The following is a 24,900-nucleotide window of genomic DNA, read 5'->3' as shown; positions in this document are numbered from 1 at the left end:
GCTCTTTTGGAAATCATTTAGTTGTAAATTGAACATGGATTAGTTAAGCTACTACGACTAATCAATTATCATGTCTGTTCAAAGTCGTAATTGTAATTCTATTTATTTGATTTGAGAACTCTCATTAATTTATTTGCAACAGGCCTCTTTGATTTTAATATTAAGTATTATAAATACGTATGCCAAGATATTTGGAATTAATTTTAGGATCAGTTTCCAGAATTTGAAATTACTTCAGTCAATGCAGTCAATGATGCGGCACTGAGTAAAAGATTGAATTCCTTAGTTTTGTGAGTCATGTAATTAATATTACTAAAATTACTTGTAGTCTGCGTTAATAATGGGATTATCATATAGCTAAAACGACTCGTCGTGTGTGTGGTTTTTCACACTTTTTTTTTCACTTACTTCACGCCTTGCACTTGCCTTCAATTTTTTTTTTGGTTGGTTGCAGGCAAAAGGTGGGCGGATCCTGTGTCATTCTACACATTCTACACACAATTTTCCATGCTTCTCCGGAGTCTGAGCTCATCAGTTGCATATAAGACGTATTTTTCTTTTTCTTCGTCTTTTTTTTTGGCTGCGGTTCGTTCGTTACCAAAATTGTAAATGGAACTTTCTTTCACAATTAAGCACGCTTTCTGCTCAATTTTTCTCTGCGTTGCACGCATCTCATGTAAAACGATGCCACATGTGTCTTCTTGGTCGTTGATATGTAAGTATCTGAGAAGTATTGAAATTCGTTTCTTTCATTTTTCATAGGGAGGTTCCGTTTCTCTTGATCCTCTTTTTTTAGTGTTTTTGTACAAATCTGAAATTATCTTTGGTGTCATAAGTACATCATGGAAAATTTCTGTTGAATTGCATGAAAAATATATAATTTTTCTGCATATTAAATTAACAAATATGAGAATGGAATGCTCTGTCATAATATGCTATAGAAAATTATCCTATGTTTTCATGCATTATCCCATGGGAGTCTGAATGAGTTTAAAATTTAAGAGTTCATAAAAACATTAAAAATAAGAGTTTGAATTCGAGCATCTTCTTTAAAAGAAATGCATTCGTTATTCGTTTGTTAACCGATGATTCACTGTACAAATAGACGAATCAACTGTTGAGATTCCAGTCGAATAAACCGAAAATTAACGATCAAGTTTATCTATTGTCCTTTTACAGACAGATAACTTGCCGAACTTTCTTATAATCTAGAAGACACCTAATATCATTTCAGTTAATTTTTTGACTATGTCGAAATATAGAAATTTTGAAGTCATTGTGTGTCCTTTTTTCATAAAAATATTGAAATTTAAAATATTTTATTGGCTAGAAAATGATTTGTTGAAATAGGACCAAGTATATCATTTCATAAGGCTAAACTTAAACAAGTCCCGAATTCTCTGATCACCTTTATCAAAGCGCATTTTGCACAATTGCAGCCATTTTTTTGAGAGTTGAGCTCGATGGGCGTTACTTTGACTACAGCAAGTCTGGATTTAGACCACAAGCAATCTCATTGGCACTGATTCGTTCAAGTTGCCAAATGTGATCGTGATCGTTGTCGTCTTCTTTCGTCGTTAACTCGTTTGGGTGTGTTTTTTGTTCCCCAGTGACTTAAACTGGTTTTCTGGCTCTTGACTCTTCTTGGAGCTTCAGCAGCTCTTTAGCGCTCGTTCCAAAAATCAAAGTGTTGGACCAGACCTCCGCCCCGTAGTCTCTTTGAGTGAATCTTTTATGGCACTGCCTACTTTGCGTGGAGAGGCCGGTTTTTCGAGTGGAGAGCATGAGAAATTGTTTGCAGTTTCCGACGGCATTTTAAATTTTAGAAATTTACATATTAAATAAATAACACAAAGAGTTTTTAAGGTATTAAATTATGATATTTATCCAAATCACACTTATGTATACATAGGTTAATAAATGTGTTTTTGCAATTTGGCATGTAAAATCGATAATCATTCACAACATTTTTTTGTGTGGCTGCGCCCACTTTACACGCCCACACAACATTCAGGTCTGGCTGTAAAATTATAAACAAAATGATTTCCCATAAAATTATCATAATGCTTTCGAATTGCGCCAACAACATGTTGTCAACGGCCAGAGCTGAAGTCAGAGCCATTCGCCATTCCCATCGAGGCGGATGATGATGATGACTTTCCCAGCAAATTGACGAGCGTTAAGTCTATATGCCCTCTGGCAAAATGACGTCGACAAAACGCCATTCACAAAATGTCAATAAATTTTAACTTACACACAAACATACAGAGAACACGGCTTAAACAATTGATGTTGTTTGTCCAACTCAGAGAATGGCCAAAAACTAAATTTATACAATATTGGTTTTTGATCAAAAATTCTTCATACAGCAGCCGAGGAAAGAAAAAAAAAACTAAAATTTGCATGCTAATATGTTTCTGTTTTTGGATATATTTCGTTTCTCAACTGGTTCAATTTTGCAGCATGTTTCAGCGCATCTCATCTTGGATGGTTGGAGAAGAAAAAAAAAAAACCCTTGCCGCATGCAACATCAAAGTTCAAATTAAATGCGCGGTAATTTGGCAAAAAGGCTCAAAGGATGCCGTCAGTGTAGTGGTGTGGGTTGAAGATATCAGTGCGTTGCCTTCGCCTGATTGCCGCCAAACAAGTACAGGTTTTTTCCTGATTTTTTTTACCCCAACCAGCAAATTGTGTTTTGATTGAAGCGAGGCCAAGGACTGGAAACCGAGACTGCGACTGCAACTGAGTTTTGTAACGCAAAAAACTTCATTTGTAAATTTAAATTATCCCTCATAGTTAGCTGAAGGTTCTTTTTGCGGTCAACAAAATGTCGATAACTTGGTTTTTGTCCACGCTTTTCCTTTTTTCCGAAAAGGTTATTTGAAGGAAGTGTATAAATCAAGAATGCGTTGATATCAGGAAATAACTATCTGTGATTGGTATGTAAGTCAGGGCCGAATTCACGGAAGTGGGGGTTTTGAACCTTCAAAACTCTAATCTAAAGACTACTAGAAAAGTATACTGCACAGTGTGACTTATAAGAATAATATATTAAAGAACATTGTAAAGTTAGTAAATTTAATTACTAGAGCATTGTTAATCGCCAAATGGAACTCCTTTTTAGAGCATTATCTTAGTGATTTCTAAATGAGCAAGTGTCATGCAATTTAAACATTTTGCTAATAAATGCGTTAATACCGCACAACTTGCAACTCGCAACTTGCAACTAAACAACAACAAGCACATGATCAGCCCTGAGGCCCATCAACTGAAGCACGATGCCAGATCGTACTCATAATCTTTAGTGTGTCCAATGGCAATGTCTGTCATGTACCACATTCATATATAAAACTATGAAAAAGAAGTTCGAGCCAAAATGCCTAAGGAAAAGCTCGTTACAACCATAACCAGCAGATACAAGACGAGGCGAGGGAGAGAGCCAGTTGTAACACAAAAGGCGAGGACTCCCCGAGGTGTGAAATCGTCTTGTCATTTGCCGTAAGTGAGCAGCAGGAATGCCTACTAAATAGCCAAATGCTTGTTGCCGCACAGTGGTAACCGACCTATTCGAAAGCCCTCGATTACAGTGCATTAGCAATAAATAACAAATAACCATAAATAATAATAATTGTTTTCTGATTAATAATTAAATATTGGTTAAATTCGAAATTGCTAGCTTTTGGTTTATAGCGAATAGCAAATCACAGTGCAAACTTCGAAAAAGGGGACAAGTCATGTTGTGATCTGCCATATTTCCTTATGATGATTTAGCATTTCCCCCCGGGGGAGACAATGCAACGACTGTTACTTCTTTGCTGGGAAGAATTTTGCTATATAGCCATAAAATCGTGTGACATATCCGCAATTTTTCAAGCTGCTGCCCAGATGCGTTCAAGTGTCGAAGTCGAACTTAAGCCCGAGGCATCACCCGCTGCGTTAAAACGCAGCAATTCCATGGAAAAGTGTCAATGCAACAAAAAATCGGACTTGAATTCGTGTGGGCAACATAATTCGCAGGAAGAATGCCCCACCTCCGAAATTCGACGACATAAAGCTTTCATTGGTCAATCTCATGTATTGACCAACCAGCTGAAACAATTCTACTTTTACCCTGATAAGCATCAACTGACTATATTTAGAAAAACAAACGAAAAAAAAAAAATAACAGCCACCAACCCACATGTATTTTTAATATTGACCAAATTGTGTTAACATTGCCCACGAGCAACTAATTGCTGTCTCATATTTGGCAAATTGCTGACAAATTATTTATGATATAACAAAATTTTCCTATATTTTGGTATCGTTTTCGGCTAGACAAATTACCGTTTTATGTCTGTCTGCTATGCAAAATGCGATAATGAATTATGGTCTAATATTAGCGTTTAATTGTTACCAACTGCCAGTGACTTGTGTTAACGATCAGCAGCAATTTTTGCCATGTGGGAGGGGAAAAAAAGTTAAAGCAAAAAATATATTATTATACCATACACCCATAGGGTGAAATGGTATATTAAAGTCGCCAAAATGTATGTAACAGGCAGAAGGAAGCTTCTCCGACCCTATAAAGTATATATATTCTTGATCAGGATGAATAGCCGAGTCGATCTAGCCATGTCCGTCTGTCCGTCCGTCCGTCCGTCCGTCCGTCCGTCCGTATGAACACGCAGATCTCGGAGACTATAAGAGCTAGAGCCACCAAATTTGGTATGTATACTCGTGTAGTATGCACATGTTCAGAGTTAATTGGAATTTCGGCCACGCCCCCTTACGCCCCCAGGAATCACATAAAACTGTTTTTCTTAAAAAGTATAACAGCTAGAGACATCAAATTTGGTTTATATACTCGTTTAATTGGCGCGCAGAAACTAATTGTTTAAACTTTTTGCCACGCCCCCTTCCGCCCCCGGAATTTACATAAAACTGATTTTCTTAAAAACTATGACAGCTACCGACATCAAATTTTGTATGCAGACTAGTTTAATAGACGCGCAGAAACTGGTTATTTAAAAATTTTGCCACGCCCACTTCCGCCCCCGCAAATTAAACAAAACTGATTTTCTCAAAAACTAACAAAGCTAAAGTCACCAAATTTAGTATGTATACTGGCTTAGTATGCGCGCAGAGTATATATATTTTCATATTTTGCCACGCCCACTTCCGCCTCCATAATTAAGAAAAAAACGATTTCCTCCTGTATTTTTTTGACCATCGCATTCAAATTCGGCAGACTAATTAATCTTATCTATTTCTACGAAACTACCAAATTTTATTGAAATCGGACTAGAAACATGCAAAATATGCGTATGAACGTATTTTACTAAGCGGTCCACAAGGCCAGAATTGGCCGTTGGCTAGTGGCGGCGCTAGAGTGCTGTGTTTGTAGAGTCAGCGAGATAGCACATAGTATGAAGCATGTAAAAACAATTTAATAGACATACATATGTACATTTGGTTTTCGAAATTTAAAAAATTTGTTTCACCTGGTGTATGGTATACCCGAGTCGACTTACTTGCTTCATTTTTTATTGTAATTGCAAATGATAAACCCTCTTCGTTTGTAAACTTTAGGAGTTAACAATTAAGAAAAGTAAATTTTTTTCTTATTTGGCAATGAGCTTCATAACTAAAGAAAGCTTTTTCTTGGTTAATTTCTATCTGTCAAAAAAGATGTACGAAATCTAATGTCATTTACAATTGGACCTCAATTATCAGGAATGAAGTTGAGTTTCTTCTCTTGTCTCTCTTACCTTCTTAACAAAATATGTAATCCTGTAGGAGATGGATCCGTATCTGATGAAATATATTTGTTTTTGAAATCCTTACATTTTAGAGCCCCTAACAATCGCACCACTTCCTTACTTTTATGAATAAAACCAAGTGAAACCATCCCTATCTTAGTTCAAAATGATAAATATTGTATTACAACTAATTGCCAATTTTCAACATCGTCTTAGGACATAATAGCAATTGTATTAATAGCATTTGAAAGACTTGACAAGAATTTGAGCAAAACATCTAAACATCTAAAATAATTGATGAAACAAATTTTTGAAAAAACTGTCGACTTAAACTGACTTAAAAATTTTAAGTTAAAAAAACAATAAAAATCGGTTTTTAAAGTAATAATTAAAATGGGAGACTCTAGTTATACGTTGCCAACATTTCATACATTGTTGCCGCGAGGACATAGAAAGTTTTCACTTAATCCAAACAGTCCAATGAATCGCATTTTGCAAATAATTTTAATGAAGCGTGAATGCTATATCAATGATTTATGGGAATTGATGGCTTTCGAGACAGTTTCCACAAGCCTAGAGAAACGAAAGGAGATCGAAGGGGCCATAGATTGGATGCTTAAACGATTGGTGGGTAAGTAGGTGAATTTGGCATATTGGATGCGATGATATTTTGTTTCTTTCTTTAGATTTGGATGTTGTGGCCTTTGGAGAGCATATGGGAATGCAGATAATGGCCGACTCCTTTCACACAGTACGAATGCCAAGAGCCATTATTGGTGTCTTCGTGCCCAGTCCAAAGAAACCAACCATATTGATCTACGGCAACTTGGATGTAGAAGATGCCGATGCCAAGGAGGGCTGGGGTACCAATCCGTTTGTGTTGACCGAATTGGGTGAATTTATGTACGGACGAGGTGTGGCCTTGGACAAAGGTCCACTAATGTGCTGGATGAATGCCTTGCAATCGTACAAAGATGCTGGCCTCCGTTTGCCTGTTAATTTGGTGTTCCTCATTGAGAGTATGGCCCATAGCAATAGCTTAGGCTTGGAGGCGGTCTTGAGGCAACGTATAAGTTTCTTCCGTCAAGCATCCTGCGTGGTAATGGCCACGCGACGCTGGCAAAGTGACCTTAGGCCGTGTATTGTATACGGTTCACGAGGATTGGTCTACTATCACCTGGAGGTTCAGTGTGCCAAGAAGGACTTAAGCAGTTGTGAACACGGAGGCACCATATATGAAGCCCTACCCGATCTCATGTATCTTCTCAGCTCTTTGGTTAACTCGCAAATGCAAATACTCGTTGAGGGGGGCTACCGATGCCTACGCCTTGGATTCAAATATTGTGCGCTGTACTGATTTCGATTATATTGAGTACGGTCAGAATCTTCAAGTGAAGAGTCTGCCGAATAATAGACAAAAGAATGCGGCTCTAAATAATAACTGGGCATTGACACATCTCTCCATACATGGCATTGAGGGGGCCAATGCAGAGCATGATGTACGTTTCATTATACCGCACAAGGTGATTGGAAAGTTTTCCGTTTCTTTGGCTCCCAATCAGCGGGCTAGTGATGTGACTCATGCCTTAGAAAGGCATTTGGGTAATGCTTGGACAGAGCGTGGTTCCCCAAATAAGATGCAATTGTGCGAGAAATTTATTATACCCTCGTGGCATGGAGATTGTAATACACCTGAATATCAGGCAGCGGCTCGAGCCATACAGCAAACTTACAACGTGACACCAAATTTTATACGTGACGGCGGCTCTATGTTGGCGCCATCGATCTTTCAAGAGGTTCTTGGCAAAAATGTCCTTGTGCTGCCAATTACCGAGAATGATAACGGTGGATGTCCGATTAATGAGCGGCTTACGGTTATGAACTATATCAAGGGTACTCAGTTGATGGCAAACTTTCTGTGGGAATTCGCACATCCGTCTCAGGAGAGCGAGGTGACACCGGAATGTGTGCCACATGTCTGAGTTTCCTTGATTTAGTCCCAGTCAAAGCAATCGCCACGAAGCAGTCTCAAAACTGCTTTGTTCTATACCGTCAACACTAAACACTCACGTCAGCCAATAAATCCACTTCAGTTCACAATCTGCAGGGCTCTCTCTCTCTCTCTCCGTCTGTCTGTCTTTCGTGTGATTCCTTTCGCACAGCTTCCAAATGGGCGCTGGAAAGCTGAAGCCGGTTCCCTTTAGGTGTCAAAAGCAATAAAACGCCGGCCTGTAATCAACGCGGTCCTAAATAGGTGTACAAATTACACCAAAGTCCTTAATTATAGCGAAACCGCCAGAGTGCGCCTTAGTCGACTTTGACTTTGGCTTGAAGTTCGCTTAACCAAACCGCAAAACGCCATCGTGCCGATCGTGTTTGGCTCTCTGGTTCTCTGTCCCAGTCTCTGGCTGACTTCTATCTGCAGTTGTTTGCTCTCGCCTTCTGATCGGTGTGCAGTCGGTGGAGGTGGAGGTGCTGTCTGCTCTCATAGTAAGCTAGCAACTATTAAGAATTTGGCACGGTCTACCACTACCAACACCACCAGCACCACCAACCACTGCCGTGGCATATAACTTACACCCAGATCGATCAGTGCAATTGGTGTAAATGTACTTGGCCGCAACAGAACCTCAACCACAGGACTGAAGTACTGCCTGGGCACTTGGCGCACTCGTCTCCTACTCGTCTCGTCTCGCCTTGCCTCGTCTTGCCTCTGTTGGCCATGCTGCACGTTCGTGCTGCGAAAATTACATTTGATCGATTTGATCGGCGCAACAAGATCAAAGGAAATGAAAGACAACCACGAGAATGCCGCCGACGCGGATGCTGTCGTTGATGATGAGGATTTTGATGGCGTTGAACGCTTTGTTGCAATTCTTTTTTTGTTTTTTTTTTCTACTCTAAACGTAATTCGTAGGGTTTTCCCTGATCATAATAGAAAACCAGAGGGCCGGGGCTAACTTCGACCGCGTCAAAGTTTGTATACCCTTGCAACTTTTTTGGTAACTCTATCCTTACCTATTAGCCATCAATGTGGAAGAACGTTTTATCTAAAAAGGCTTAAGCTTGAGAAAGAAAGGCCTACAATCATAGGAAATAACGAAGATATTGATCAAAGTCACTGTTTTCCACCGATCGTTCCTATGGGAGCTATATGATATAGTCACCCGATCTTTATCAAATTCGGCACAGTCATTAACATATATATTAAATTAAGAAATGTTTAATTTAAAAGCAATCGCGTTAAAAGTAACGAAGTTATTTACAAAAGTCACTGTTTTCGACCAATCGTTCCTATGGGAGCTATATGATATAGTCACCTGATCTTGATCAAATTTGGCATAGTCGCTTATAGGCGTAGTAAACTCTCTAATATTAAGTTTCACGATAATAGCATAGAAAATAACGAAGTTATTGAGAAAGTCACTGTTCGTGACTTGGCCGTTTGTATGGGAGCTATATGATATAGTCACCCGATCTTGATCAAATTTGGCATAGTCGCTTATAGGCATAGTAAACTCTCTAATATTAAGTTTCACGATAATAGCATAGAAAATAACGAAGTTATTGAGAAAAGTCACTGTTCGTGACTTTGGGGTTTGTATGGGAGCTATATGATATAGTGGTCCGATCCGGCTGAATCCGAGATATACAACGCCTGCAGTATATACAAGCCTAGGTGCAAAATTTCAGCTCTGTAGCTCTTACGGTCTAGGAGGAGTTTGCGTTGATCCAGACGGACGGACGGACGGACGGACGGACGGACGGACGGACGGACGGACATGGCTAGTTGAACTCGTCTCGTCGTGCTGATCAAGAATATATATACTTTGTATGGTCGGAGATGCTTCGTTCTATGCGTTGCACACTTCTGACCAAAATTAATATACCCTTTTTGCAAGGGTATAAAAAGTATTCAGTTGGCTCTAATACCACATATTATTAAGAATTTTCCAAAGCTATCAATCTAGTTAATGCATTTTGGGTTGTCATACGCTATTTGATTTGTAGTCGCAAAACTCTCGACTCATACATGTTATTTGATTTGTAGTCGTAGAACTACCTACCTAGCCTTTAGTAGTACCACTTCAGACAATCGATTCTCGATTAGCATGATTGGTTTGTTAGGTAGTGATAAAAATGTTTCCTTCGTATCCGGACAGTTCAACAAACTTGTTCTAATGAAAAAGTGTTTTGTTTTGCAATAAATTTAACTTTGATATATAATTATGATGATCTTAAATAATCGATGAATGCTTTCTCATTTATCGATATGTAGTAATCTATGTATATCGTTTTAGTCTCACCACTTTTAGCTTTTGCGCTTTCCCTTTGGAAACGATAGATGAAATGTAGAATATTAGTAAAAACAAAGTCTTAAATCCAAATTTAAGTTAAATTAGTAAAAATTATTTTAAAATAGAGTGGCATTTAATAAACACATTCAAACACTTTATATCCTACATGAGGTTAAGTAAAATTACTTCTTTCTGGTAAAACGCTTTCGGCACCGGTTGCTTTCAGAAGGGAGAAGAGCATCAGAAATGGCTCCCTATTTGTTACCAATATTACAGAGTTGATATCGATACAACTTAATCGCTATCGACAACTTACGTTAAAGTCCAAGAGTTATGTTATTATCCTAAGATTTTATTTTTCCTGAGATATCAAGATATTTTCTTGTAGCTCACCGATAGAGTACCTAGACTTCGTTAGGCTAGATGAACAATTTTTTAATATTCTTTAAGTGTGAAATTTGCTTGGCTAACTTAAGGATTAAGGTGGTTTTACATAGTTGAACCCAACGAATGGAGGTGGAGGTTGGTTAAGTTGCAGCAAAGGGCAGTCACACTAGCCACTAAGCCAGCTGGTAGCTGGAAGCTAAAGAAATGAAAATGCGCCTCAACAAGCCGTGGCCCATGTGCAGCAGTTGGTAACGGTAAGCAAGGGAAATTCAGCACGCACGACACACAAAAAAAAAAATATATGAAAAATATAACCACTGTGACCATAACTTATGCGCAAATTATTCGATTTTGAGGCGTAAAAAATGGAAACTCTGCTACCCAATAATGACTAGGAGAAGCTAGCTAAAGAAACTTCATAGACTCAAACTAACTCTCTACCGAAGAAGCTGTGAAAGTTGCAACAAACTGCACGGGAGAAAGAGTAGCAAATTTGTAGAAAATTGAATGCCACCTACCCATCAGAGGAAGGAGAGTGAAGTTGAGACTGTGGCAGAAGCAGAAGCACCTGAAGATCGACATCTTCTGGCAATTGGTAACTGCCATCCCAATGACCACGTAGGCGGCACACAGATGCCAATGTGTAGTTGTTTTTCTCTTCCTTTTTTTTTTTGTGAATTTATTTTATTGGCCAGCAACTCAACGACTAGTTGAGTGGCACAAAGAAATAATTTGGCAAGTGGTGGGAAAATTTCTCTCCAACTCTAAGCTCCGGAGACATCGTGTTGCCTAATTGAAATTCCCAAGCTCATCGCTTTGTGGCACTCTAATGGGGACCCCAGCTGTTTGCCCCACTCCCAATCTGAATCTGGCTAGGCCAATTTCAACCAAATCGCAAAACAACACGCACTTTGGTCACAGCACGCACTCATGGATACATAGGAAAATGAACAAAAAAAAAAAAAAAAAAATGGTAACACACTCTGTTCCAGCTCCGAATGGGAACAGGACAACAGACTGTATGACTCTGATTCTGACCTCCCAGCTCAAGTTGCATCCCATGTATCAGCAGCCATTTTCATGCTTTTAATTGTCAATGACCATTCCCATTCTGTCTTCTCCAACCCTTCCCCACTTTTTTAGTCCGCTTCCTTTACGCTCCGATTGCGCAATTGTTCTCATGTGACCCAACTCCAATTTGTGTGTGTGTTGTGGGCCATTGGCATTGCCATTTTTAATGCTGCTAACGAAATTTAATTGGCCTCTAAATGATTTTAATTGTGCCACTGATGTTGTCCATAAGTTACAACGCAAATTGCCAGCAATTGTAGATGCCTGATTGCAGATTGCACATTGATGTTGCCCAACAAGTACTTCAAAGTGGTAGAAAAACAAAAATTAAAAGGGTATTAAATCTATGTGTAAGCCAACTTTAGCTAAGTGCGGTAACTTATTAGGCACTGCATAAAGATTTGGAGATAGGTTTAGTTGATACTGAAAAGAAATGAAGATTGCATCAAAGGAGGTATAACAATAAAAAGAGATTTCAAGAAAGTAGTCCTTAACGTTATTTGGTTAACTGGTTAATAGAACTTTTATTAAAGTTTATTGAGATGTTTCTATGTTTCTATTGTTCTATTAATTTGAAAACATTATCCTGCAATAAAAGAATAAACCAAACTATTAAACTATTTCAATATTAATACATATTATTGATTAGTATTTGCTTGGAAGTTATTGAAAAATCCTGATCCCAGTTTATTCGACGACACAACCGCATTCTGTAATGCTTTAGCCTTCTGATGATATGATAACAATCTTTGAGATGATGAGAAGATTCAATTTATGAAATCGAAAAGTGTGCATTACAGTTTTCACTAAAAGTCACATCGTTGCATTCACTCTTGTCAGTTTCATGTCATTTGACTGCTGCAGCATCTGAGCCTCCTGTTCATAGCCATGTCCATGTCGCATTCAGCATATTAACCTAAATGAGCCGAGCCAAACAACCTCAACAACAACAACAACAGGAAAAAGCATTAACCATAACACAACGCCCCAGTTTCACTAGCAAATTAATAACCTTTCACCTGAGTTTTAATTTAAATGCCCGCGACTTATCCTTCTGACCGTAACGATCCGAAACGGCAACACCCTTCGCCGCTCAGTTTTCAACCTTCGTCAAAAGCCTTGCTGGTTTGGCTGACATTTTAAATTTTGCAAATGTCAAAAATGCAAAAAAAAAAAAACTTGATGTTGCTGCTGCTCATTTGTCTTCAAATTTGCCATAACTGTGTGGCTATGAGTCGCACATTTTAACACTTTTCACTTAGGCGGTCTTAACTTTCCCCTCTTCATGATGAACATCATGTTGCTGGATGTTGTGTGTGGCCAGCGGGCACAGTGTATAGGAGTAAATGCTCTCTTGTGCGAGACCATACCAAAGTGTGCCGACTTGATGGATTTGATGAAGCTGGAGCTGAAGATACGTGTTCGGTTTTTTGGAGCCAGATCTCTACAACAACCAAGTGAGATCCCTTTTGCAGCCGTTGTTAAATGATTTCACAGTCTATCAATTAGCGTGGCGAACTTCTTGCTAGGAACTAAACACTTAACAGTGGCTTACGTTTTCTTTAGAGTATATCTTGAAGAAAATATTTATTAATCAATAAGTTTTCACAACAGAGACCATCCTTTGAGGCAAGACACTTTAGTGTGAAAGATATTGATATTGAAAGAAATATTTGCTTTGCTTAGCTCCAAAGTTTTGTAAATTTCGCACCAAAATCAATCTTGTCCTTATAGCAGAAATCCGGATTACCATTCCATGAATCGTATCTTTTGCCAGTTTTTGTTTTCGTTTGGTTTTTACCATCAAACATTTCCTTTTAATCATACTACTTCTAATTAATAATTCTAATGAACAACCAGTTTTATATTTAAATTATCACAGTTTGTCTATATTTATAGACTTTTCTTGGTAAATTCTACATGTGTTTTAGTTATATTTCAACCACTGTGCCCATGGTTGTTGTTTTTTGTCTATTTTCCATAATTTTGCAGTGTTTTTTTTTTTAAGCATTCAGCACACGGCTGAACAGCACTCAAACTTCACTCCACTCTATGTAGTCATTGGATATACTCTGAAAGAAAAAAAATACCGGAATGATGCCGGCTCCTTATGACCTTAGGGGGCTGGCAAAAGGTGGTCTCGCTGATTGTTTTACGTCTGCGCTACTCATAAAATTTCAATTAATCTGCGTGTCACTACACTGCAGCTTAAGCTTTACCTTTTCCATTCCATTCTCCTCCGTCTCTGTCCCGCTCATTCTCTGTCACCGAGTCTCACAAACAATGCTAAATGGCAGCTATGCATAGTTATTTAATTAAATACCAAGTTGGCCTGTTTATTAATAATAATAAGCCTTCATCTGGGGAGTTTCTACTTGTGATTATAATCTTTGAATCTGTGACTAGTATGCCCGGCAGCGACTAAGGCAGCGGTTAAAGATAGTGGTAAGGAAGGCTCGCAACGCTTCGCCTCGAATACAACTCGCAACACAAATTAATCTTCTTCAAATTAGCATCTTGATTAGCCAATGAAATGTGTATCCCCAATACCCTAAGCCAAGAAGTTCGCTATAAAAATCAACAGAAATTTTCAACTTGCCTTTGCTGCCAGTCTGATGATCATTGATCATTCTTTTTTTTTTTTTGGACCGCAGTCACCCGATTCCGTTCGCATGGCTCTGCTGTTGATGTGATTACAATAATTAATCTTGCATGAGATTATGGTTGTTGTTTGTTTTACGTATATATGTGTAGGTATGTTCATTTTCTTCTCCAAAAAAAAACAGCAGCAACCGTTGCCAATCGCCCGGTTGATCGGACAATCGTTCGGGCTTGAAGAGCTCTCTTTCACCTTAAGGCGCCAGCCCGTTGCTTGTGGACTGTGAGACAGACAGCGTCAAATTAAGTGTTTGTGTCGCTTACATTAATCACAACATATCACAAATTTCGATATGAAAAAGTGTTTTGTATATCAAAGCAAGCCAGGCAACAACGTACCCAACACAACAAACATATATACAACTTGTTTCCATGTCCATTGCCAGCCTGATTGTTGCTATGTTCATATGGGTGTTGTCGTTGTCTGTTCATTTATTTGCTTACTTACATATGTGTGTTGTCTTCCTGGGGACCTCGAAATGTCACCTGCTGTGCCAACACCACACACATATGATGTGGGCTCTCGATCGCTGACTCTTCCTGTACCAAACTAAGCTGGGGCATTTGATGAATGATGGACAACATCTTGAGCCTCCAGCCACCAATGTTGTTACATTATTTCATTCAGTGTTAGAGTAGAGGAATTACCTTACATCTGTTATTGTTACTCCTTTAAATTATACGTAAAACGACTTAACATACATAAGTACATACTCAAGTTCTATAAATGAATAATTTGGCAAGCGTAAATGAATATAGTTTTTGTTCTCAATTAAGCTTCTTTAACTATTAGGTACTCTCTTTAGAAAACTATGATCTGGGAATTATAACTAGAAAGGTTAAAAAGCAATGGCAAAGTTCTTTAGTATACATACATATATTCAAAAGGTTAAATCGGATTAGTCATAATTGTTAGGTCTTTGCGTTTTGGGATCCCTTATGATGTTTCACTTCAAACTAGGCGTTTGCTTGGCCAAAAACTGAAAACAAAATCCTTGAGTTTAAAAATTAATTATTCTTTCAATACCATTTGAAATTCCCAAAAACTTTGTATCTTTGTTAGTTTATATGCATACTAAATGATGTGCCCACATATCAATTTTAGGCGGATAGATAAATTAATGAGGGAATGACAAATTACTAAATCCAGGAAAATTAACCAAATAATATATTCAATTAATTCTCTAAGTCCGTAACTTTCCAAATATGTAACTCAGTTAATTTCGATAAATTTTTTATTACGTTTGTATACAGAAGATGCAATTGAAGTACATATAAGTACATCCTTTTTTTTCTATGCTACCAATCGTGTAGTGTATATGACTAACAAAAATTGCCTTAGAAACCAGCTGGTTCTTTAATAATAAGAAGCCGGAGGGGAAATACTATATACCATCCAACTGCAGTGAGCGTTTTCTTGATCTCTTTTGAATCTGAAAGATTTTTTCAAGATAAACTTGCGGTAGCAATTTGAAAAAGTATTCAACGGGTATGGGGGACGAAAAAAGATTAATAATCAAAACAAGTTTCCATTAGTCAACTACTTACTCAACCATATTTACTAGCACATCCAGATCCCATACATACATATATTTAAATACATATGGCATATCTGGCATGCAAAATCAGTAGGTTTATTAACTGACTAATTGCAATTGAAACTTGTTTCACTTTTCGTCTACTTTATCAATGCGAAAACATCAGGAACAACCAATGTCAACAGGCAGCAATCAAGTGACAGCAGAGCAAGAGCCAATTATGTATAATAATGCATACGATTGCAACCACAAAACAATACAATTGTCCAAGTTTACCTGTTGTGGCCACTTGAAGTTTTCGACACGTTGAAACCAACTGTGACACCTGCAATCGAGTGCAATAATAAAGTCGTCTTAATTGGCCGCCAAGCAAGTTGCCTATAATAAAATAAAACTTTAATTTTGTAGTTCAGCACGCTGCCAAAATAATCAAGAAGGTGCATAATTAAATAAATGGTCTATAACAAAACTAAATTTGAGTATAGGAAGCCGAGAAACACTTGGTATTGTATGATTCTCTGAAGAATTCCTATACCACATATATTTTCCATCGCCATTTAATGGGTCTTTTTACTATTTTTTTGGAAAAAAATTGTTTACTATTAAGATTTGGAACTAGTTGTATTTTGCTTAACAAATAAATTTGAAATTGTAACGTTCTGTACCATGCTAAGCCGTTGGCCAATGTTAACTCATTTTGAGCATTTCTGGTGATGGTGGAAAACTTTGCTAAGTCAATGGGAAAACCAAATGTGGTGATTGTCCAAGATATGCCATATTTATCTACTTGTTTTTTTTTCCACCCTTATGGCGACTTTAAAATACCCTTTCATTACCATGCTTTTTTACATTTTCTTTAATGCAGAATATTAAAGTATGAGCTAAGGAGAGAAGAGTCGACTAAAAGCTAATATTTTCGTTTTATTTTTGAAGTCCTAATTTAAATTTTTGAACTTTCTCCAATGTGTGTTCTTAAAATAAGCTCAAACTCATTCAAAATATATTTGGAAAAGTTTAATTTGACTGTTGGAAAATAGTTTGACCTCCATAGAAAAACACACATATGTATATGTATATCTGTATGTATATATGTATATACATATATTTCAAACCGCCCTTCCATTTATTGGAATACAAGATGTACATATGTAGTGAATGATGTTGTGTTGCCAAAGAAGAAGAAACGCTCAACGATCGCTAGTGTTTTTTGCTGCCATTGTTGTTGATGTTGGTGGTGTGGATTATAATCTGCTTATTGGTACTTAGATCCGTCCCGGAAATGTGCCATTGGCTCGCTGTTCGTCCCATTTCTCCACCCAGCCATTGGGACACATCGATCTGTAGACCCTCTGGAAGTAGTTGCAAGGTGTAAAGTCCTCGCCGCGCTTCTTCTGACAGCGATGGAAATCGACGTACGACTGCCAGCAATAGCGAGTCACATTCGCATTGGGAAAACGTGGATCAAAGGGGGCCGTTTCCATTTTGTAGTTGGACATCTTGGTAAAAAAATCTTTTTTTTGTAACTCACAGGTGAATTAAAGTTGAAATTCGAAATTGTTAGTTTTCTTTTGATATCAATTCTTATTTTTTTTGATGTCAAGTAATTTTTTTTTAAATCGAAAATTGCTAAGCAATGTTGATGGGTTTTTTTTTTCAATTTTTCTGTCAAAGTTTTGTTCAAATGACTTGTTTTTGTAAATAAATTTAATGTGATTTAATTCGATCATACAAATAATGAATATATTTATTAAAAGGGCCCACGAACTTATTCTTAGGAGTTAAGGATTGAACGACGACATTAGATAAGCCTTTATTAAGGGTAATCAAAGAAGTACATTTTTAAATTAGTTGTTAATTTAAATTTATATGAATTCACTTGGTTGATCCCAAATTATCTTGACTATATCCTGAGCTGGGGAGTCTGTAGGTTTCTACATGACTTAATTTAAATTGCTATGGGCAACTTGCGTTCATTCTTTTTGTAGTAAATTGGCATCTTCCAAATGATATTGTCTAATAACTTTTTGGTAATCTGTGAATAACCCTCAAGGTTGACCAACTTGCAACTTCGGGCATCCAAGTACCAAAGGCGAAATGTTAGAATCGTTAACTTGAATGCAGTATGATAGATCGATGTGCTCCAGTTCTCCAGTTCTGACGTCCAAAACATAATTAGTCATAGAGTTTTCAATGCACTTTGCTTTGCTTTGCAATTTGAACAATTCCAGAACAATTAAACAATTATTCCTATTTTAACTTATTTCGATTAATCAATTCAATTGAACTACAGATGTCAAAAGATACGCCCAGGAATAATTTTTGTTAAGAATTCCATTTATGCTCGCCTCTAATAATGGCACATTGAGAATAATCGATTGAAAGTAGATATCTTTCTACATTTGGATGGCAAATATCCTTTCAGTTTCTTTGTATTGTGAAATTAGTTTTGTATCATTTTGTACATTTGTTGTATTCCTAGTTAGCTTGTAGAGGATCTCAAAGATTACTGCAATTAGAGTCGGTATCCCATCTTAAATTTTCATCGTTGGGATATACATACATAAATGCAAACAAAATACCCATTTCCTTGAAAGGAGCACAATATCTTTACCATTCGCTTTTTTGGCCATTTAAATGGATTTTATATGAACACTTTCACTGGGCAGGATTCAATGTTCATACTGATTAAAGGACTTCCAGTCAGCATTTGACCCATTTACGAGGTGCAAGACACACCAAGAATCACTTCACTGTGTAGGGTTTCAATTGGATTACTTTGTTGTTGTTTTTTATTTCTTTTTTTTTGCATTTTATTGAGCATTTATAACTAAAAACACTTAATTAAAATTGCCAGCGCGCGCATATTCCAAAGTCCATTAACACACAAGTCCATTTACGGGTTTTAGCAGTTGCCGTCAGTTATCCATTGGTAAGCCATCGGACAGCACTTAACCATAGTAGGAGTAGGGGGAAGCATAGTAGCCGGAATAGGCATAGGGACTGGCACCGTAATAGAGCTGTGGAGCTGGGTTAGGATTGGCCACGGGAATGGGTGCCGGAGCTGCACGGGGAACTGGAACCGGAGCTGGATTGGCCAGGGCAACGGCAAAGAGGGCAGCGAAGAAGACAACCAACTAAGGATTAGAATTGAATTAATTAAAGTCCTTTTTGCCCAGAATCCTCGAAAGTGTTCGTCCTGCCTCAACTTACGAGCTTGAACATTTTGTTGAGTTTTGCTTTGATGTTACTGAAACACTTGCAATTTGTGGTTTGATGCTGTTGAAGGCGGAGCTCAACGTTTATATAGCCAAAGACTGTTGAGAATAAAAATGAAAACACAAAACAAACAAACCCGATCCGATTCTCATGACTTATTTATGAAGCCACTTTCTGGACTCATGACAATTTTGTGCTGTCATTTTTCGGTTTTGTTTTGCTTGATAGTTTTTTGGCGCATTCTAATGACTTCTTAACTTTCATTAAGCATTTGGCAAATTCTCGATGAGGGAATCATTTCGCTCGGTTGTGCTATAAAACTGACCTTCAACGTGATGGCTATTTGGATTTTTGAACAAATCAGACAAAATCCTCAATACGCTCATTGCATATTAATTGGCCAACAAAGGCTTAAACATATTCCAATGAGTGGAGCATTTGAAAGCAATTTATGTGATGAATGATTTGTAGACAAATTGTTGAAGCGTATGGAATACCAGACATAAAGTGACACAAGCGACAAAAGATTTACCAAAAGTGTCAATAATAAACTAATAAGTACAAGCATATCAAAAATGTATGTAATGTTTAATTTGTTAATAATAATGACCATTAGAATAAAATACATTTGACTTTGAGTTTACATTTCGCATTAAATGCAGTCGTTTAGTAAGGATTTGAGTAAGTTGTTTGAGCAATTGGAGAATAAATGCAATGGGGCCCAGGGGAATAAGGATGAACAGGATCCATCCAGCCAGACACAATGGACCTAGAATGGTTCGATCTCAGTCTTTTTTTTCCAAAGGACACATTTTAAACTTACAAAGGCTAAAAATAAATGATAGATATTATCGGAATCAGTCACCTCAATTAAAGGATTCATTAAATGTTTCATAAAATACCTAAAATGTTGGACTAAAAGAAGTTACATTCATATTTTTATTAATTTTAGTTGAATATCCATTAAATTGTGTAAAGAAATAGTTTACATTTTTTTATAAATAAATTCTTTTTACAGTTTACTTCTTTTTAGCTTAGATAAAAACATAATTTCTGTATACGCAGAATTGAAAGTAATCGGTTCCAAAGTCTGTGCCAAGTTATTTTTACAGCCAAACGATTTGTGTTGACAAAAGAAATTTATATGGGTATATGGAACAAAATCTTATTATACTTATATAATGTCTTTCATTGACATTGAAAAGTGCCACCTCATGTTGGCTGAAACGCAAAATCGATCTAAACAATCTGCCTCTGGCCAAAACTGACAACAAAAAACATCTGGTTAAAGGTAAAAAGTGAGTTAGAAGAACAAAAAAAACACCAAGCAAAGGAATTGGGGAGTTTGTATGTGTGTGGGTGGGTGGTTGGTTGTTAGGAGGAGGGTGAGAAAGCAGAGGGTTTTACAGTGAGGTAGTCGAACAACAACAACAAAGTACAAACGGACGTTAAGTGATGATGTCGATGATGTCGTCGCTATATACTGTGCAAACGGATTAAGAAACAATATGATTTTTTTTTTTTTTTATATGTATGTATTCTATGCTAACGATTGTGGCAAACGATTTTGACTGTCATTAGGCGAACGCGTTAAGTGAAATAATGAAGCAATAAACTCGTCTAACGAATGCATATTGAATATCAAAACGGAACCAAGCCACGTTAGTGCACTCACTCATTGCGATGACGGCACACAATAAACGTTTTTTGAATTGACAGTGGCTGAAAGAGATAAAGAAAGTGTGGGGCGGAGATAGCAGAGGACGAGGAGAAAGGTAAAGACTGAAGCTAAGCGGCTTATTGCCACCCATCTATTTTAGCAAACTGTTTGTCAATATTTTCCTCTCTCTTTTTTGATTTTTACGAATCTAAAACCAGTACAAAACTTAAGGTCATCAGAGGCCATCACAGAGAAGTTTCCCTGAATACGATGAAGGAGGCAAATGACAAATTTCATACATCTTTCAAGTATGTATGTATGTATGTATAGAAAATAATAATTAGTTCTTTTTGGAATTGAAATAATAATTACAGTTTTATTTTTAGTGCATTTAAAGCTTTCAAAAGTAAACTATGAATATTTAAAAGAATATTGCTCCTTTGAATACCAAACGATATAGACATTTCCATTTCTCTAATTCAGAAACTTACATGGCCGTACGACTTCTTTCAAAATATATAAGATCCAAATTTTTAAAACTTTTTCTTAAAAAACCATTTAAATACCCTTTTAGCTAACAACCATCATAATTTTAGTCATCTAATTGGAACAATCTTTTTATTCTTCCAAATTGATTTCCAAATTGTGCTCTACTCTACCTTCTAAATACAATGTCGGAGAAGGGCGATTTTGTTGCACCAGGAGATGTTGTGGAGATTAAGTGCGAGGAACTCCTCAAAGATGTATGCGATCCTCGTGATTTGAGAGCTCCATTTTTTAGTCCTGGAAACACATATGAAATTCCCGAACCAGTAGATAAACATAAAGAGCCTGAAGTTAAAGAATCGGAAACCTACTTCTTTTCTGGTCGCTATATAACTATTGTGGTTAATACATCTCCAATTGAGGTTAAAAAATGCTTTGTTAAACCCAAAATAATCAGTAAACTTGGCTTGGACCTGCTTGCTGAACTAATGCTGAGTAAAATATGCGGGCGACATAATCTACATGATGTTATGATCCTAATCTCACCTGTAAACGATGCGAGTGTTGCGGATCGATGCAAAATGCATTGTTTTAACATGAGCACTGAAAGACATTTGGGTGTAACCAGTCTGACAAGTCGGGAGCGTGAGCTGATTGAGAATTATCACAGCCCGAAAAACTTTATTCTGCTATTTAGTACCCGTAACATTGGTCTACAGGATTTGGTTAATAATAGTCCAATTAAAATGGAAATATTTGGCGCAGCAAAAAAACGTTCAAAGAGTGTAACCCGCGCCTGGTATCAGGGAAATGCTGTAGATCTTTGCTTTCGAAGTTGCAAGGAAGTTGTTGCTGTAAGTCCCGACCCCAATTCATTTCCTATCAAAGTGAAAAAGCCCAAAATACGAGTGCACTCAAATCAGCAGCCAGTCTGCTGTTCAATTAATTATAAGGGTCTTTGCAAAAACATTGGCCAGAAACATTCCACTACTTCCAATTTGGCACAATGTCGTCGCCTAGATTATCCTGGATTTGCACGACGCGCACCCAAGCTAATGGTTTATCATCGTCATTGTGTAAACTCTGTTGGTAAAGAACGCACTTGTTCCATTGGGTCACTACAGAAATGCCCATCAGGAGAAATAACAATGCCTCAAAAGAAAAACGATAGTCCGGCCAACAACATGAAAACCAAACTAAATGAGGTGGTTCACGACTCAAATTTGGTTCGAAATGTTAAAAGAGCTAATTTGTCGCCTGAAAAGAAAAAAGTTTTTCTCGGGAAAACTATAAAGCCTGAAGAGAACTCAAAAGCCATTAAGATGACGCTGGAAATGGCTAGAAAACTGAGAGCTCAATGTGATCGTCAGAAAGCTCATATAGCTGGTGAAAAACAAAAGGAGAAAAACAAATTGGTTAGGCAGACAGTGAATTGTTTTCAAAATGTCAAATTAGAGATCAAGGACAGACCTAAAAGCACTTCTTTGGAAAGAAATATTTCCAAAGTTAACTCTACTTCTAAGGACAAAGCAACACCCTCAAAACCTTTGATATGGAATAATTATTCAAAAGCAGTCCAAACTCCCACAAGGAAGGCTTTTTTTAAAATCCAAAGCTCTTCGGTGGAAACATATATAGGTGAAGTAAATAATAATAAGGAGGATCAAACAACATCGTCAGGACTTTTGGAAAAAGAAACTTATTCAAAAACTGTTGAAACTCCCACAACCAAGCTTATTTCTAAAGTCCAAAGCAATTCTGTGGAAACATATATAGCTGAAATGAATGATAATGCGGAGGATCAAACATCGTCAGGACTTTTGGTAAGGGAAACTTATTCAAAAGAAGTCGAAACTCCCACAAATAAGTCTATTTTTTCATCACATCAAACTATTTATAGTGAAGACATTGTAATTGATTATCCACAAAATATCCGGGCAAGCAGTAGTGCCTACACCTCCATGATGGACTTTCAGCCCGATAATACTACATCCAATAAGCAAATTTATGAAGAAAATATTGTGGAGGAATCAATTGGCGCTAATAATAACCTATCGGCATGTGACGAAATTGCTCCTCCAACTCTAGAAAACATCCTGGCAAGCAGCGATTCTACCTCTTCGATGGACTCTAAGCCAGATGACAATACTACCATAATGCAAATATACCAAGGCAACGCTGTAGACGAATCAATTGGCATTAAAAATAAGTTATCAACAAGTGCTAGGATTGCTTTCCTTAGAGGAGAACTCTCAACATTAGATCTCAAACGATCGTTTTCTCTCTTTGGTAGACTTATTAAGGGAATCAATCTAGAATCGTGCCCTCATGATGAACATCTCAAATTATTTTTCAAGTTTGCCGACTTGTTGTCCTTTAAAATGTTCCTGAGAAAGGAATACAACTGGCCGAGATGTTCTTCAACCAATAAACCGCGTTGTCGAATTGAATGCTTTGCATTTGATGACCAGAAGAATTTCATTACTTCCATAGGGCTACTCACGCGGCAATTGAAAATGTTAATAGTTTTGTATCCAAATGTTGTACATAATATGCAATATATTAATGATGCATTTGCCCTCACCGCTATGCCAAGGACTCTAACTATTTGTCTAAAGTCTTTACTGCCCAAAATAATGTATAATTTTCTGGCCGAGCTTACCTATGAATGGGTTCAAGAACCGTGTCCGGTTTTGAAAATCGCGCGGCAATTGGAACTGGAAGAGCGTCGTGATCAACAAGAACACCAAAGTCTTATTGAATTGATTGAAAATTGTTAGTTAACAAAATTAATGTTTATTTAGCCCCAATCACCAGTTAAACCCAAAGTCCAATAAAGTGTCCAAAATAATTCAAACTTAATCCAAACTTGAACTTATTCATGTCCTGGATCGATTAAAAGGCTTGGTGCCAATTTCAGAAATTAAACAAAGCCAATTTAATTGAATCTTTCGTTTTATGGCTTTAAATACTTAAATTAATTTAACCAAAACAAAAGTGTTGTTTATTTTCTTCACTGCAGTCCTCGGTAGACGAGTTGTCTAAGTGACCCAGTCATTTGAGCAACTGAACAACGAGGATCCGGGTTCGAATCCCAGGCTAGTGTATGGATGTAGTTTTCGTCTAAGCCGAAGGCCTTAGTTGCCAGTGCTTGTAAAATATAGTTAGGTTGATAGTTTAAAACTATATCCTATACTTATAATAATAATAATAATAATAATAATAATATTTTCTTCACTGTTTCATGCACTAATAAGAAGTTAGAAAGTTTCTGAAATATAAGAAATAAGTGAAAGACCAAGATAATATTAGCTTGAAGCCAAAGATTAAGGACAATAGAGGAGAGAACTGATTATTCATCCCTTACTCCTTACCAATTCCAATAAAAAGTCCAGCATTTTTAAAAGCTTTCTGCTCTCAAAGAAAGTAAAATGATTTTGTTCAAATTTTGTATCCAGTGGTCTTCGTCCTATCGAATTTCATGAAAATCTAATAAAAATAATTGGCCGCTAGTGGCGCCAAAGTGCTCGAGTGCCTATAAGGATGAGTACGATTGTGTTGCACCTATAAAAAAGAAAACTTTATGAGTATAAATTTGTTATTATAGACGAACTTTACATCAAGTTGGAAGCAAAAATTGAAAGATTTTCAAACCTCTCAAACCTTTATAAGTTGCTGAAGGAGTTTATATCAAAATATATTTCATCTTTTCTACAATAACCAACATTTCAAGTAAAGTTTATAAACCATAAACTTTATATTTATATCTTTACACACGCTTTATTTATGCTAGAGTTATAGCAATCGAATCCTGTTTTTACTCACAGGACGATACACACATGCCA

The 24,900-nt window shown here is 37.1% G+C and overlaps 4 protein-coding genes across 4 annotated transcripts; 2 read left to right on the top strand and 2 right to left on the bottom strand.

Annotated features, from left to right (window-relative positions):
• The first annotated feature begins 6,035 nt into the window (after nt 1–6,035).
• On the top strand, nt 6,036–7,841 carry LOC137581067 (cytosolic non-specific dipeptidase-like). Its single transcript, XM_068295231.1, is given in 3 exon segments — nt 6,036–6,372; nt 6,428–7,047; nt 7,049–7,841. Coding segments are annotated over 3 exon segments (1,533 nt in total). The 5' UTR covers nt 6,036–6,134; the 3' UTR covers nt 7,724–7,841.
• Nucleotides 7,842–16,765: 8,924 nt separating this feature from the next.
• On the bottom strand, nt 16,766–17,290 carry LOC137581259 (cytochrome c oxidase subunit 6B1-like). The gene has a single exon (XM_068295463.1). The coding sequence runs from the start codon at nt 17,187–17,189 to the stop codon at nt 16,956–16,958; it is 234 nt and encodes a 77-aa protein (XP_068151564.1). The 5' UTR covers nt 17,190–17,290; the 3' UTR covers nt 16,766–16,955.
• Nucleotides 17,291–18,495: 1,205 nt separating this feature from the next.
• Nucleotides 18,496–18,950, bottom strand: Nplp4 (Neuropeptide-like precursor 4). The gene is made up of 2 exons (XM_068295670.1): nt 18,904–18,950; nt 18,496–18,827 (listed from the first exon to the last, which is right to left on the bottom strand). The coding sequence occupies exons 1-2, from the start codon at nt 18,913–18,915 to the stop codon at nt 18,642–18,644; spliced, it is 198 nt and encodes a 65-aa protein (XP_068151771.1). The 5' UTR covers nt 18,916–18,950; the 3' UTR covers nt 18,496–18,641.
• A 2,127-nt stretch (nt 18,951–21,077) lies between these two features.
• LOC137580811 (uncharacterized) lies at nt 21,078–23,917 on the top strand. Its single transcript, XM_068294934.1, has 2 exons — nt 21,078–22,878; nt 22,956–23,917. Exons 1-2 carry the CDS (start codon nt 22,841–22,843, stop codon nt 23,833–23,835), a joined length of 918 nt encoding a protein of 305 aa, XP_068151035.1. The 5' UTR covers nt 21,078–22,840; the 3' UTR covers nt 23,836–23,917.
• The last annotated feature ends 983 nt before the right edge of the window (nt 23,918–24,900 follow it).

Source organism: Drosophila tropicalis, unplaced genomic scaffold (genome assembly GCF_018151085.1).
Source record: "Drosophila tropicalis isolate 14030-0801.00 unplaced genomic scaffold, ASM1815108v1 contig_845, whole genome shotgun sequence".
In the NCBI taxonomy this organism is placed as follows: Eukaryota; Metazoa; Arthropoda; class Insecta; order Diptera; family Drosophilidae; genus Drosophila; species Drosophila tropicalis.
The sequence above is the reverse complement of the archived record's forward strand: the minus strand, read 5'-3'. Positions and strand labels throughout refer to the sequence as shown.